General features: G+C 45.1%; 1 protein-coding gene across 1 annotated transcript in view; it reads right to left on the bottom strand.

The window, feature by feature from the left end:
* The window catches only part of LOC139570987 (inactive phospholipase D5-like), a 102,315-nt gene extending 94,297 nt beyond the window's left edge, over nt 1–8,018 (bottom strand). The window contains exon 1 of the mRNA XM_071393397.1: nt 7,502–8,018. Within this exon, the coding sequence (XP_071249498.1) occupies nt 7,502–7,660 (159 nt within the window). The 5' untranslated portion in view covers nt 7,661–8,018. The remainder of the gene's footprint in view (nt 1–7,501) is intronic.
* Nucleotides 8,019–14,176: the final 6,158 nt, after the last annotated feature.

Raw genomic sequence — 14,176 nt, 5'->3', positions numbered from 1 at the left:
ATTAATAAATAGATGGAAATGTGGACGTTTCCACATTCAAAAGAAGAAAAGAAAAAAAGGGAACGCCATTTGTTAGATTAAGACACCACGGGAGCCGGTGCAAGATATTTGCGCGGAAAACAAATCAAATGAAATTAAAGTTTATTTGTCACGTGCGCCGAATACAACAGGTGTAGTAGACCTTACAGTGAAATGCTTACTTACAGGCTCTAACCAAACTTATCTCAATCCAGGTATAAGAAATTGCTTTGTACTCCGAATTATCCCATCCCAACTGTTACACCGGGAAGATTGAACGACTGTTCGTTTTTCTGTAAAGCTACCCTTTTCATCCTCATGCTAGCTAGCAGTAACCACAGCAGCCATTATGGAATGGCACTTCTTGTTGAACAGTGTCAGCCAATCCGCTCCTTTGTTGTTCAACACGAAGTGCCATTCCACAATGGCGGTGGTGGCTACTGCTAGCTAGCATGAGGATGAAAAGGGCAGTTTTCCAGAAAAACTAGCAGTATTTCAATATTCTTGATGTATCAGTTTGGATATATGTCAAATTTGGAGTACAGTGGCACATCCCATCCCCGCATTGAGGAATGTTTTCCGACCCATATCTTGCGCCGGCTCTGCGGTGTCTTAATCTAACCATGAATCCATTCTGACCCCAGTGCAGCTCAGTGTAAACAAGCGTAACAGTAGGGTCGGAATCTGTTGGCTAGACACCAGAGTCATGGGAGGAGTGAGTATTAATTCTGCTGTAGAATTAATTGCTCAGCCCACAGGTCAAACAAATGACAAACAAATGACAAATCAACGAGTCACTCAGAAAAACGAATCATGATTCTCAAGTCAGTAAAAAGGCTTGTTAAAAAATAATGAATCGTTAGCAAACTGCACATTACAACTAGTTGTGGTGTAGCAGAGGGTAAACGCAAGTAAACACACTTTTTTTTTTGGCCAATAGTTTAGCTTATGCGGAAAAACGCATTCAATGTATAGGGAGCTTAACTTTTTTCACCACGAGCGCGATCAGAGTTTACCCACCTATTTTTTTACCACTACATCACTGATCACTACCTCTCACACTCTTCTCTGCAGCCAAAATGGAAGCTATATGATATTTCAGTCTCTTAATTTGTCATGCTTTTAAAGGTTTGTAATGTGCAAAAAAAGCTATGTAGGTCTCAAATAGTGAAATAACATTGTAAGCTAAATGTTTCATGAGTTTTGTGATTTAGTAACATTTATTAAAATGTGGAAAAGGTGCTGGCATTAGGCTACCAGTGCCTAGCTAGCCATCTAGCTAGCTACATTAGTGAATGATGGAGAAATTGTGTTTTTACTAACTAAAATAGTTATTGCTTCGATCCTGAAATGGGGAATTTAATTTGATTATGAGTCTTTGTCAAATCCATTAAAGAAAAGTAAAACTGAAAAATGTTCACCTGTCTCATTTCCCCTGGTTAGAATATTATCTGCAAAGGTTGTTACATTATAATTATAAAGGTTATACACTACTGGGTTCACTTTACATTAAGTTGCTTGCTCCTGGTTAGGTACATGATAATTACAAGTATATCCTATGCAACGGCATTGTTCTTAGATTTTACTTTATTTAGTATCACCTTTGAGCCAGGTCATAACATAGAAATAATCAAATAGAAAATGACCAGCAGTTAATGACAGGATGTGCCTTGTTACAATTGTTGTTACCAGGTCCTAGTCTATTTATCAACCCTGGTATTACATGTGGATTAGATGGTAGTGGCACCTTGTTGCTACATGTAACAAGATCAGATTATGGTTTGAGTTATTAACATGGTAATTCACAGGTGACTTTCAAACATGTAATTACAAAACAGTTACATAGTGGAACAAGAAAATGTGTAATAACATAAGCATACTGAACAAAAATATAAAAGTAACATGCAACAATTTCAAAGATTTACAGTTCATATAAGGAAATCAGTCAATTGAAATAAATAAATTAGGCCCTATTCTATGGATTTCACATGAATGGGAATACAGATATGCATCTGTTGGTCACAGATACCTTTGAAAAAATGGTAGGGTAGGGGATCAGAAAACCAGTTAGTATCTGGGGTGTTCACCATTTGCCTCATGCAGCCTGACACATCTCCTTCGTATAGAGTTGATCAGGCTGTTGATTGTGGCTTGTGGAATGTTGTCCCACTCCTCTTCAATGGCTGTATGAAGTTGCTGGAAATTGGTGGAAACTGGAACACGCTGTCTTACATGTCGATCCAGAGCATCCCAAACAGGCTCAATGGGTGACATGTCTGGTGAGTATGCAGGCCATGAAAGAACTGGGACATTTTCAGCTTCCTGCAATTGTGTACAGGTTCTTGCGCCATGGGGTTGTGCAATATCATGCTGAAACATGAGGTGATAGCAGCGGATGAATGGAACGACAATGGGGCTCAGTATCTCATCACGGTATCTCTGTGCATTCAAATTGCCATCGATAATAATGCAATTGTGTTCGTTGTCCGTAGCAAATGTCTGCCCATACCATAACCTCACCACCACCATGGGGCACTCTGTTCACAACGTTGACATCAGAAAACCGCTCGCCCACACAACGCCATACACGTGGTCTGTGGTTGTGACGCCGGTTAGACGTACTGCCAAATTCTCTAAAACGACCTTGGAGTCGGCTTATGTTAGCGAAATTAACATTTAATTCTCTGGCGACAGCTCTGGTGGACATTCCTGCAGTCAGCATGCCAATTGCATGCTCTGTGGCATTGTGTTGTGTGACAAAACTGCACATTTTAGAGTGGCCTTTTATTGTCCCCAGTACAAGGTGCACCTGTGTAACAATCATGCTGTTTAATCAGCTTCTTGATATGCCACACCTGTCAGGTGGATGGATTATATTGGCAAATTAGAAATATTCACTAACAGGGATGTAAACAAATTTGTGGGCAACATTTGAGAGAAATAAGCTTTTTGTGCGTATTGAACATTTCTGTGATCTTTTATTTCAGCTCATGAAACATGGGACCAACAATTTACATGTTTTGTTTATATTTTTGTTCAGTGTAGTTACACGTGGAATAACGTTCAGCAAGGGACTGTAATTACACATCCCTTGTTCCAATTGTGTACTAACTGATTCCGCAACAACCCTATTACCATGTGATTACATATTAAAACCTATCTAACTACAATGTTAACATAGTATTACTGTGTTAGTTACATAGTAATAGGGGCAACTTAATGTAAAGTGTTACCACATCACTTAGACACCGCCCACTCCCATTGAAACATCAAATAGTCAACGCAACATTTCCAGTTCAAAACGCTGGCTGCAGGCTAGCCACTAGATCAGAGGTGCACAATTGGCGGGACCTCGGTCCTGGTACGGACCAGGTGAAGGTTCTATCTGGACCTCGACACATTTCTCATAAATAATTGTTAAATTAAATACTGATGAAGCAACCCTTTTTTTCAATGTACACATACTGCGCTGGGAAGGTCCCAGACAGTGCCCCATACTACTGTGTGTTGTCCAATCATCTGCATTATTTAAATCACTTCATGAAACTCAGCCAATCAAAGTGAATGTTAACAATGCATATTAAGAGACTGATGTTGTCAGAGAGAGAGACAGCGAGAGAAGCAAAAGCGGAAGCGAGAGGAGAAATTATAGAATGGCGTGCGCTAAAGTCAGGAAAGTCGAAACAGAAAATCGAACTTTCAAAGAGGAGTGGACAGACAAATATAATAAATAGTGCCAACGTGAAGCGCCACTACGAGATAAAGCACAGATCTTTTGAGCAAACATATCCACAGCAGTCTGAGGTGAGCACGCAAAATAAACGAACTCAAAGCCCAGTATGATCGGTCCACCAGAGTCCTCTCCCATGCATTCACTGCCCAACAACACTGCCCAGTAACATTCACTTTGATTGGCTGAGTTTCATGAAGTGATTTAAATAATGCAGGTGATTGGACAACACACAGTAGTATGGGGCGCTGTCTGGGACCTTCCCAGCGCAGTATGTGTACATTGAAAAAAAGGGTGACTGTAAACAAAAAGACGAGCTGTGTGAAAAGTCACATACCAATGTCACGTACAACAACAGCAAGAAAGAGTGAAATAATAACAGAGGATGTATTAACACAGCTTGATGAAGCTATTCGGAGTGCACCCTGCATAGCATTAGTTGTTGATGAATCTACTGATGTGAATGATAGTGCCCAGCTTCTCTGGTGTATGTTAGATTTTACCACACAGAGAAGAATAAATTCTGTGAAGACCTGTTAGGTGTAACACCACTCGAGACACATACAAGAGAAAAGGGCATAGACATGGCCATAAAGGAGATGCTGAGAAAGAGGGGGATAGATGTAAAATAAGTGGTGTCTATCACCTCAGATGGGGCCCCTGTCATGATAGGAAGAGAGAGAGGAGCTGTGGCACGGCTGAAAGAGGACAACCCTGATCTCACAGCTTACCACTGCATCATTCATCAGTCTGTCCTGTGCGCCAATCTGTCAGAAGAGTATGCTGAAGTGATGAATACAATGATGAAACTCATCAACTTCCTCAGGGCATCATCATCAACATCGCCTGCTGAGAGAATTCCTGAAAGAAGTTGAGGCAAATGCAAATTACCTACTGGTGCACAACAATGTAAGATGGCTCAGTAAAGGCAGGGTGTTGGAACGCTTTTGGTCCATTCATAAGGAAATAACAGTTTTCCTAGAACAGCTCAAGAGTCAGAAGGCAACCCAGTTTTCACTTTTTTTGCAAGACAATTGCAAAATGGATATTGTTGCTTTTTTGGTAGACATCACATCACACCTTAATGAGCTCAATGTACAGGGTAAGAACAATTCAGTTTGTGATTTGATGACATCTGTCCGCTCCTTCCACAGGAAACTGGAAGTGTTCAAGGAAGATCTTCAATGAGACTTTGCACACTTCCCAAAAGTGCAGGAACAGATTCAGGCTGAGAGATATTTCTCTCTTCATAGATAAGCTGATAAGAAACTTCAGAAATCGCTTTGACAGCTTCAGCCTTGCACAGCAGCTCCTTCTTCCAATTGAGAATCCATTCCTCATCACAGATGTCAGGGGATTTTCAACGGAGGTGACACAGACCTTCAAGTGGGCACATGCTGGATCTCTACAGATGGAACTGATTGATCTGCAAGCAAATGTTGCACTAAGAGAGCACTTTCAACTAACTGATCATGACACTTTCTGGCTGCAGGCAGAAAACAGGTCTGAGACTGTTTCCCCTGGTCTAACCAAAGTAGCACTACACACCTTGACCATGTTTGGCTCCACATACAGCTGAGAATCTTCTTTCTCCACTATGAACATCATTAAAAATAAGTACCGTTCTAGACTCACCAATGAGCACCTACATTTGTGCATGAGAATGGCACTGACTCCATTCCAGCCAAGGTTCAAATGACTGGCAGGACAAGAAACAGCCCATTTCTCTCACTAAAGAAGAGAGATGGAGAAGTGAAGTGGGAGAGAGTAGGAAAGGTAAATATTAATCCTGTGGTTTCTTATCTGTTCAAAAATCATAGCACTTTTTTCAGAAACAGGCACTTTTGTTATTTTTCGTGAAGATGCAGTCTTGTTTTGCTTGAAATGAGAACATTTGTGATAGGCCTACTTTTATTTATGGTTAGTCTGCATATTTATTTTACCTCATGTTTAATGTGTCTGCATTGAAAATGTGCAATAAATATTGTTGAAATGTTATTGAAATGTAGCACTGTTTATTAGCTATACATATACAAGAACTACATATGCATGTTAGACATTTTAATGGTTTGGACCTTTGGGGGGAGAAAATGTTAGTCACTGGACCTCTTTGAATTCTAATTGTGCACCCCTGCACTAGATGAACAATCCACTGGACTGTACATGTATCTACATGTACATTTGCATTTTTATAGATGCCTTGATAGAATATGAATATAAGCCTTTCACTTAAGACACTGACTGTAAGAAAGCCAAAAAACAAAGCTTTTCTCTAAGTCTGACTCATATTAACTTCCTTCAATAAGAAGAGAACATTGAAGCATTACTTATAACAGCACATGAATAAATCGTTGTGATTCATAGTACAGCTACGAGGAGCAAATCGTTAAACAATGCCAGAACCCCTCTACATCAGGCTCAGGCTCCATTAACAGCATCAACTGAGCACTGGGAGAATTAACACATTTATTTAATTTTTTAATGTTTTATTGAACCTTTATTTAACTAGGCAAGTCATTTAAGAACAAATTATTATTTACAGTGACGGCCTACCAAAAGGCAAAAGGCCTCCTGCGAGGTTGGTGGCTGGGATTAAAAATATAAATACATTAAATAAAAATATAGGACAAAACACCCATCACGACAAGAGAGACAACACAACACTACATAAAGAGAGACCTAAGACAACAACATAGCATGGCAGCAACACATGACAACACAGCATGGTAGCAATACAACATGACAACACATGGTAGCAACACAACATGGCAGCAACACAACATGGTAGCAGCACAAAACAGGGTACAAACATTATTGGGCACCGACAACAGCACAAAGGGCAAGGTAGAGACAACAATACATCATGCAAAGCAGCCACAACTGTCAGTAAGAGTGTCCATGATTGAGTCTTTGAATGAAGAGATTGAGATAAAACTGTCCAGTTTGAGTGTTTGTTGCAGCTCGTTCCAGTCGCAACCCAGGGATGTGTGTGCTTTGGGGATCTTTAACAGAATGTGACTGGCAGAACGAGTGTTGTATATGGAGGACGAGGGCTGCGGTAGATATCTCAGATAGGGGGGAGTGAGGCCTAAGAGGGTTTTATAAATAAGCATCAACCAGTGGGTCTTGCGACGGGTATACATAGATGACCCGTTTACAGAGGAGTATAGAGTGCACTGATGTGTCCTATAAGGAGCATTGGTGGCAAATCTGATGGCAGAACGGTAAAGTACATCTAGCTGCTCAAGAGCACCCTTACCTGCCGTTCTATAAATTACGTCTCCGTAATCTAGCATGGGTAGGATGGTCATCTGAATCAGGGTTAGTTTGGCAGCTGGGGTGAAAGGAGCGATTTCGATAGAGGAAACCAAGTCTAGATTTAACTTTAACCTGCAGATTTGATATGTGCTGAGAGAAGGACAGTGTAACATACAGTGCAGTCTGAACCCAACTTCTACACTGATAAGGAGAGCAATTAATAATGCAATAGCTGTCTGCAGCAATAAAGTCAAACTGTATAATTTATGTCAGACAATGCAGTCGCTACTGAAGCAGATAAGATCATGCAGCAGCCAGTGAATACATATAACAAAGAAGCACTGGAACTGCTAACCCAAAACAATCAACTATAGAAACAACCAGATAAAAAATACCTAACACCAACACCAACTTACAAATAACGATAGACCCACAATGCTGTTCTATAGATTTCACAAGTACAGTAACTTATCAGACAAACATCTGAAAGCTTACATGCTCCAGTTTTTTCTCTTTCCTGCGGAGCCATACGCCTGCAGAGTAGTCCTGCTGCTGGACGGTGCTGTAGATGGTTTTCGCCGGGACCACCAGGGGACCACCCCCCTTCAGCTGGAGCTCCATAAAGCCCACTGACGGCAGCCCGGCTGAGCGCATCTCCTTCCCCTCATGTCAGGCTAGGCTGGAGAAGCCCTCTGCTCAGACCCCTGGCTTGGGGCTCACGGATCCCATGTGTTGTGCTGAAGGAGGAAGAAGAAACTGACGGAGGAAGAAGAGACCCGCCTGGATCAGACCCCAGTAGAGTCAGCAACACTGCCTGTCGGTGCTGGCAGAGTTAGGGAGGCAGGCTGCTCCACTCTACCCTGTCTCTCTCTCTCTGGCACTTTTATCCCCCTCCCTCCCTGCTTCTCCTGGTTTCTAGGTCTTTCTATCTCCTCTGTCTCTACCTTCACCACTCTCCACCTCAAGCAGTGATATCCCTGGTTGTCGGAGGGAGCCTTCACAGACTAATCAAAAAGATATGCACACACGCAAACATAAACAACTGAATGTGTACGCACACAGTTACACACACACTGTTTTATCATGCTTTTGCTCACATTTTTGTCAGGACCCGGTGAGAGAAACAGTCACTAATAGTCGGCAGAACCCAGAAGATGAGGCAGACTCAGCAGTACTAGAAATGGTGGTTTAATAAAAGGACAAGATCTTCAGGCAAAGAATATAAATCCACCACGTCCAAAAATAAAGCCAAGAGGCACAAAATGGATATCCTCCAAAATACAAAGAAACTCCACAAAGTGGTAAAAACAGCAGGGAAAAACAAACCTCAAAAGACTACTCAAAAATACACAAGCACTAAACCAGAGAACCTCTGGAAAATCCAATAAGAGAAATATGTTCACAACAAGGCCGGGGCTGGGTGCTAACATACAAACACTGAGCAAAGAACTGAGGAACACACAGGGTTTAAATACTAACAAGGGAACGACACACAGGTGCAAACAATAATTAGAGCAAGGAAAAAACAAAAGGTACAAAAAAGGTGCAATGGGGACATCTAGTGACCAAAACCTGAACAGTCCTGGCCAAAACCTGACAGAATCCCCCTCCTAGGAACGGCTCCTGACGTTCCTACCAGCCTTCTCAGGGTGGAGGGCCCTGAACTGACGAATGAGGTCAGGGTCCAGTATGTCCTTGGCAGGAACCCAGGAGCGCTCCTCGGGACCGTAGCCTTCCCAGTCCACCAGATACTGCCAGGACCGCTGCACCCGGCGGGAATCCAGTATCCGGTGGACGGTATAAGCCGACTGGCCTCCGATGACACGGGGCGGAGGGGGAGGTCTGCCTGCCGGGATAAGGGGAGAAAAAACAACAGGTTTTAATAAAGAAATGTGAAATGTTGGATTGATCTTAAGGGATCTGGGTAAGTGCAGGCGAAAAGTAACGGGATTGACTCTCCTGGCAATCTTAAAGGGACCGATGAATCTCTGGGACAGCTTACGAGACTCCACCCGTAGCGGTAAGTTCTTTGTTGAGAGCCATACTCTCTGGCCGGGGTACAGGGTAGGACCGGGACGGCGACGTCTGTTGGTTTGTCGCTGGTACTGCTGTGAGGAACGCAGAAGATTAAGACGGGCCTTCTTCCACGTAAGGCGACAGCGTCTGATGAACCTCGAGGCTGAAGGCACTCTGACTTCTGCCTCCTGGTCCGGGAACAATAGAGGAGCATAGCCAAACTGACACTCGTGCGGGGATATACCAGTGGAGGAGGAGCACAAGGTGTTGTGCGCGTACTCGGCCCAAACAATGAAGGATGACCATGTGGACGGGTTGTTGGAAACCATACATCTGAGGGTGGTTTCCAGCTCCTGATTCATCCTCTCGGTTTGGCCGTTGGACTCCGGATGGTACCCTGAAGATAAACTGGCCGTGGCCCCTATGAGTTGGCAGAAGGCCTTCCAAAACCTTGAGGCGAACTGGGGACCTCTGTCGGAAACCATATCTTGCGGAATGCCAAAGACTCGGAACACATGGTTAATCACCAACTCAGCTGTTTCCTTGGCAGAAGGTAATTTGGTCAAGGGAACAAACCTGGCCGCCTTAGAAAACCTGTCGATGATGACTAGGATAGTAGTATTACCATGGGACGGAGGAAGGCCAGTAATAAAGTCTAACGAGATATGGGACCAGGGTCGGTGGGGAATAGATAAAGGGTGAAGGAGTCCTTGAGGGCGGAGGTGAGAAGATTTGCCCTGGCAGCACACGGGACAGGCCTTGACGAAAGTGGCAACGTCTTCTCTTATGGTGGGCCACCAGAACTTACGCTGAATGAACTCCAAGGTGCGACCTACGCCCGGGTGACAGGTGAGGCGAGAGGAGTGCCCCCACAGAAGGACTTGGGATCTTGCTGCCTTGGGAACAAACAACCGATTGGCAGGACCTCCCTTAGGACCCGGTTCGATGGCTTGAGCTTGTCTCACGGTATCCTCAACTTGCCACGAGATTGGAGCCACGATCTTAGCGGCAGGAAGAACAGTCATGTCAGTATCTTCTCGAATGGCAGGAGAGTAGACTCGTGACAAGGCGTCCGGTTTGAGATTCTTTGACCCGGGTCTATAGGTGAGGATAAACTGGAATCGGCTGAAGAAAAGAGACCATCGAGCTTGTCTGGAGTTCAACCGCTTCGCCTGCTGGATATACTCCAGATTTTTGTGGTCCGTAAGCACTTGAAATGGTTGAGAAGCCCCCTCGAGCCAGTGTCTCCATTCCTTCAATGCCACCTTAACCGCTAGGAGTTCACGATCCCCCACATCGTAATTCCTCTCGGCCGGGGTAAGCCGGTGAGAGAAGAAGGCGCAAGGATGAAGCCTCTTGTCTTCCCCCATCTGAGACAGGACAGCTCCAACACCAACCTCTGATGCGTCTACCTCCACCACAAAAGGTTCATCCACCGTCGGTAGTGTCAGGATGGGAGCAGAGAGGATGCGCTGCTTGAGTCCTTGGAAGGCCGTCTCAGCTTCTCTTCCCCACAGAAACCTTGTGTTGCCACCCTTGGTTACAGCTGAGAGAGGGGCTGCCACCGAGCTGAAGTTCTTGATGAACTTGCGGTAAAAGTTAGTGAAGCCCAGGAAACGCTGAACTTCCTTAACGGACTTGGGGGTGGGCCAATCCGCTACCGCCCCTACCTTCTTGGGGTCCATCTGGACTCGACCGGGTTCCACTATAAATCCCAGGAATTGTACTCGAGAGGAATGGAATTCACACTTTTCCGGCTTAACGTACAAATGGCTGTCTAGGAGGCGTTTGAGCACTTGTCTGACATGCTTAGTGTGTTCTTGAAGGGAGCTCGAAAAGATGAGGATGTCATCCAAGTAAACAAACACGAAAATGTTAAGCATATCCCTAAGCACATCGTTTATGAGCGCTTGGAACACAGCCGGGGCGTTGGTCAGGCCGAAGGGTATCACCAAGTATTCGTAGTGACCAGTAGGCGTGTTGAAAGCGGTCTTCCACTCGTCACCGGGTTTGATCCGCACAAGATGGTATGCGTTTCGTAGGTCAAGCTTAGTGAAGACCACTGCTTCCTGGAGCAGCTCAAAGGCTGTGGCCATAAGGGGTAGCGGGTAGCGGTTACGGACGGTTATGGCATTAAGTCCCCGGTAGTCGATGCAAGGACGTAATCCACCGTCTTTTTTGGCCACAAAGAAAAATCCTGCTCCCGCCGGCGAGGTGGATGGACGCATGAGGCCTGCTGCCAGAGCGTCCTTGATGTAGGTATCCATAGCAGCTCGTTCGGGAGGAGATAGGGAAAAGATCCGACCCCTGGGGGGGCAGGTGCCCGGAAACAGGTCGATGGGGCAATCGTAAGGTCTATGGGGTGGTAGTTTGGTGGCCCTCTGTTTGCTAAATACCGGTTTGAGGTCATGGTAACACTCGGGAACTCGGGACAGGTCGATGGATTCTAGAGACTCGGGAGGGGAACTCGGGGAACTAGGGAAGATACAAGTGGCTTGGCACGTAGGACCCCACTGCTTGATAGTGCCCACAGACCAGTCGATGTGAGGGTTATGGCTGTGAAGCCAGGGGTATCCAAGGACGAGAGGGAACTCGGAACACGAGGTCAGATGAAAGTTCATCACTTCCTGGTGTTGGGAAACTGAAAGTCGCAAGGGGGTAGTGACACGAGTGACAAGTCCAGATCCCAAAGGGCTTCCATCCAACGTAGTAACCCTTATGGGGTCACTAAGAGGTTCAGAGGGAACGCCATTCTCCTTCGCCCAGACACCATCCATGAAGTTACCTGCGGCTCCAGAGTCTACCAAGGCTTGAAGGGGAAGCTCGTGGTTGTCCCAGGAAAGGGTAACTGGAATAAGCAGGCGGGAGTTGGATGGATGGGAGGAGGTTATGTTTCCCGTTACAGTCCTCCCAGGCCTGCACGGGAGAGTGCGTTTTCCCTGGAGCCCGGGACACGTGGAGAGGAAATGGCCCGGTTTGCCGCAATATAGACAGCATCGCTCCCTTATCCGGCGGTCTCTCTCAGCCTGGGAGATGCGTCCAACCTGCATGGGTTCCGGTGGAGTCAGCGAGGATAAAGGTGGAGACTCGGAGCTGGGACCGATAGGAGCTAGGGTGAGAGATCTATGGTTGAGCTCTCTCTCTCTCAGACGCTGGTCTATGCGTGAAGCCAACTTGATCAGGGACTCGGGGTTGTCCGGTGGTTCCCGAGTGGCCAGTTCATCTTGGATGGTGTCGGAAAGACCCTTCAAAAAACACACTGTGAGCGCCTCGTCGTTCCAGCCACTCGCTGCTGCCACCGTGCGGAACTGGATGGCATAGTCCGTCACGCTGCGCCGACCTTGGCTGAGAGTCAGGAGCTGTTTGGCTGAGTCAGGACCCCTGGTGGGATCTTGAAACACTCGCTTGAATTCTTCAGCAAAGGTAGAGTAGCTGGCACAGCAGGGACTTTGGGCATCCCACACAGCAGTAGCCCAGGCTAGGGCTTTTTCCGACAGCAGGGTGATGATATATGCTATCTTGGACCGGTCGGTGGGAAACGACGAGGGTTGCAGCTCGAAGGAGAGAGAACATTGGGTGAAAAACCCCTTACAAACACTCGGATCACCTGAGAACCGTTGGGGAGGCGGCAGACGAGGTTCAGCCAGGGGGTTAACTGCCACGGGCACTTGAATCTGATGAACTGGAGCAGAAGCGGTTGCAGGGGAAAATTGATCAGAAATCTGTTTTATGGAAGTCATCATCTCCGACAGAAGTTGAGAATGTCCAGCCAGTAAGGCCTCTTGCTGAACCAGAGCAGCTTCGTGACGTTGGACAGTCCCCTGGTGGTGGGACAGCATGGGAAAAAAGTCCTGGGTACTGGCTGCCTCTGGGTTCATTTTAATGGCTCAGTGTTTCTGTCAGGACCCGGTGAGAGAAACAGTCACTAATAGTCGGCAGAACCCAGAAGATGAGGCAGACTCAGCAGTACTAGAAATGGTGGTTTAATAAAAGGACAAGATCTTCAGGCAAAGAATATAAATCCACCACGTCCAAAATTAAAGCCAAGAGGCACAAAATGGATATCCTCCAAAATACAAAGAAACTCCACAAAGTGGTAAAAACAGCAGGGAAAAACAAACCTCAAAAGACTACTCAAAAATACACAAGCACTAAACCAGAGAACCTCTGGAAAATCCAATAAGAGAAATATGTTCACAACAAGGCCGGGGCTGGGTGCTAACATACAAACACTGAGCAAAGAACTGAGGAACACACAGGGTTTAAATACTAACAAGGGAACGACACACAGGTGCAAACAATAATTAGAGCAAGGAAAAAACAAAAGGTACAAAAAAGGTGCAATGGGGACATCTAGTGACCAAAACCTGAACAGTCCTGGCCAAAACCTGACAATTTTGCCATGAGGCTAAAATAATTTTTTCATATGCCATCTGGGATGCACTGCGCGCATGTTCGGTAATCCGGCCCTGGGTATGACATCATTTTGTATGATCTGTGGAGACACACAGGTATGACATCATGTATGATCTGGAGTAACCTCTGTTTTCCTCAGCCCATCAAATGCCACATAGGCAATAGAGTTTGATGTCTAATTACCCAGACAGAATCTGCTTTCCCAGAGCTACAGTCAGAGCTCCTTAATTTGGACACATTGTAGCATGAAAGGCTGCCTTTCTGACAAATAATGAGATAACAATGGCTTATTTTCACCTATGCTACCCTTTTGTTTGTTGGGAGTTTGTTGGGACCCACACATTTGTAGGTGGATACCTCAGCTTGATTCTTCAACTTTCACCATTGTTATAGCTACTGTAGGTGTTACGTAACTTGAAGAAATTACTTTGTAAAAAAGGCAGGTTATGGGAGATTGCTCATCCAGCCTATCAATGATAGCTGTGTCTAGCTGCTTTAAATAAATTCCATCTTTCTGTCTTGGATAATCCACGTGTATGTTCAAATTTAGCAATGAGTTTGGAGATGTCGATTTAGCCCTCCCAAATGTAACACAACTGTATAGCTATGTCAGAAGATTGACAATAGCGATGTTTTTCAAAAAATATCATTTATTTAGGATCAATAGCAGTGTCTGATTCTTATTTACCTGAGTATCTTAAAGGACAATTCTGCCACTTTATGCGGTTAGTATATATG

This window comes from Salvelinus alpinus, chromosome 3, assembly GCF_045679555.1.
Source record: "Salvelinus alpinus chromosome 3, SLU_Salpinus.1, whole genome shotgun sequence".
NCBI lineage: Eukaryota > Metazoa > Chordata > Actinopteri > Salmoniformes > Salmonidae > Salvelinus > Salvelinus alpinus.
Note: the sequence above shows the minus strand (reverse complement) of the source record. Positions and strands in the feature narration are given on the sequence as shown.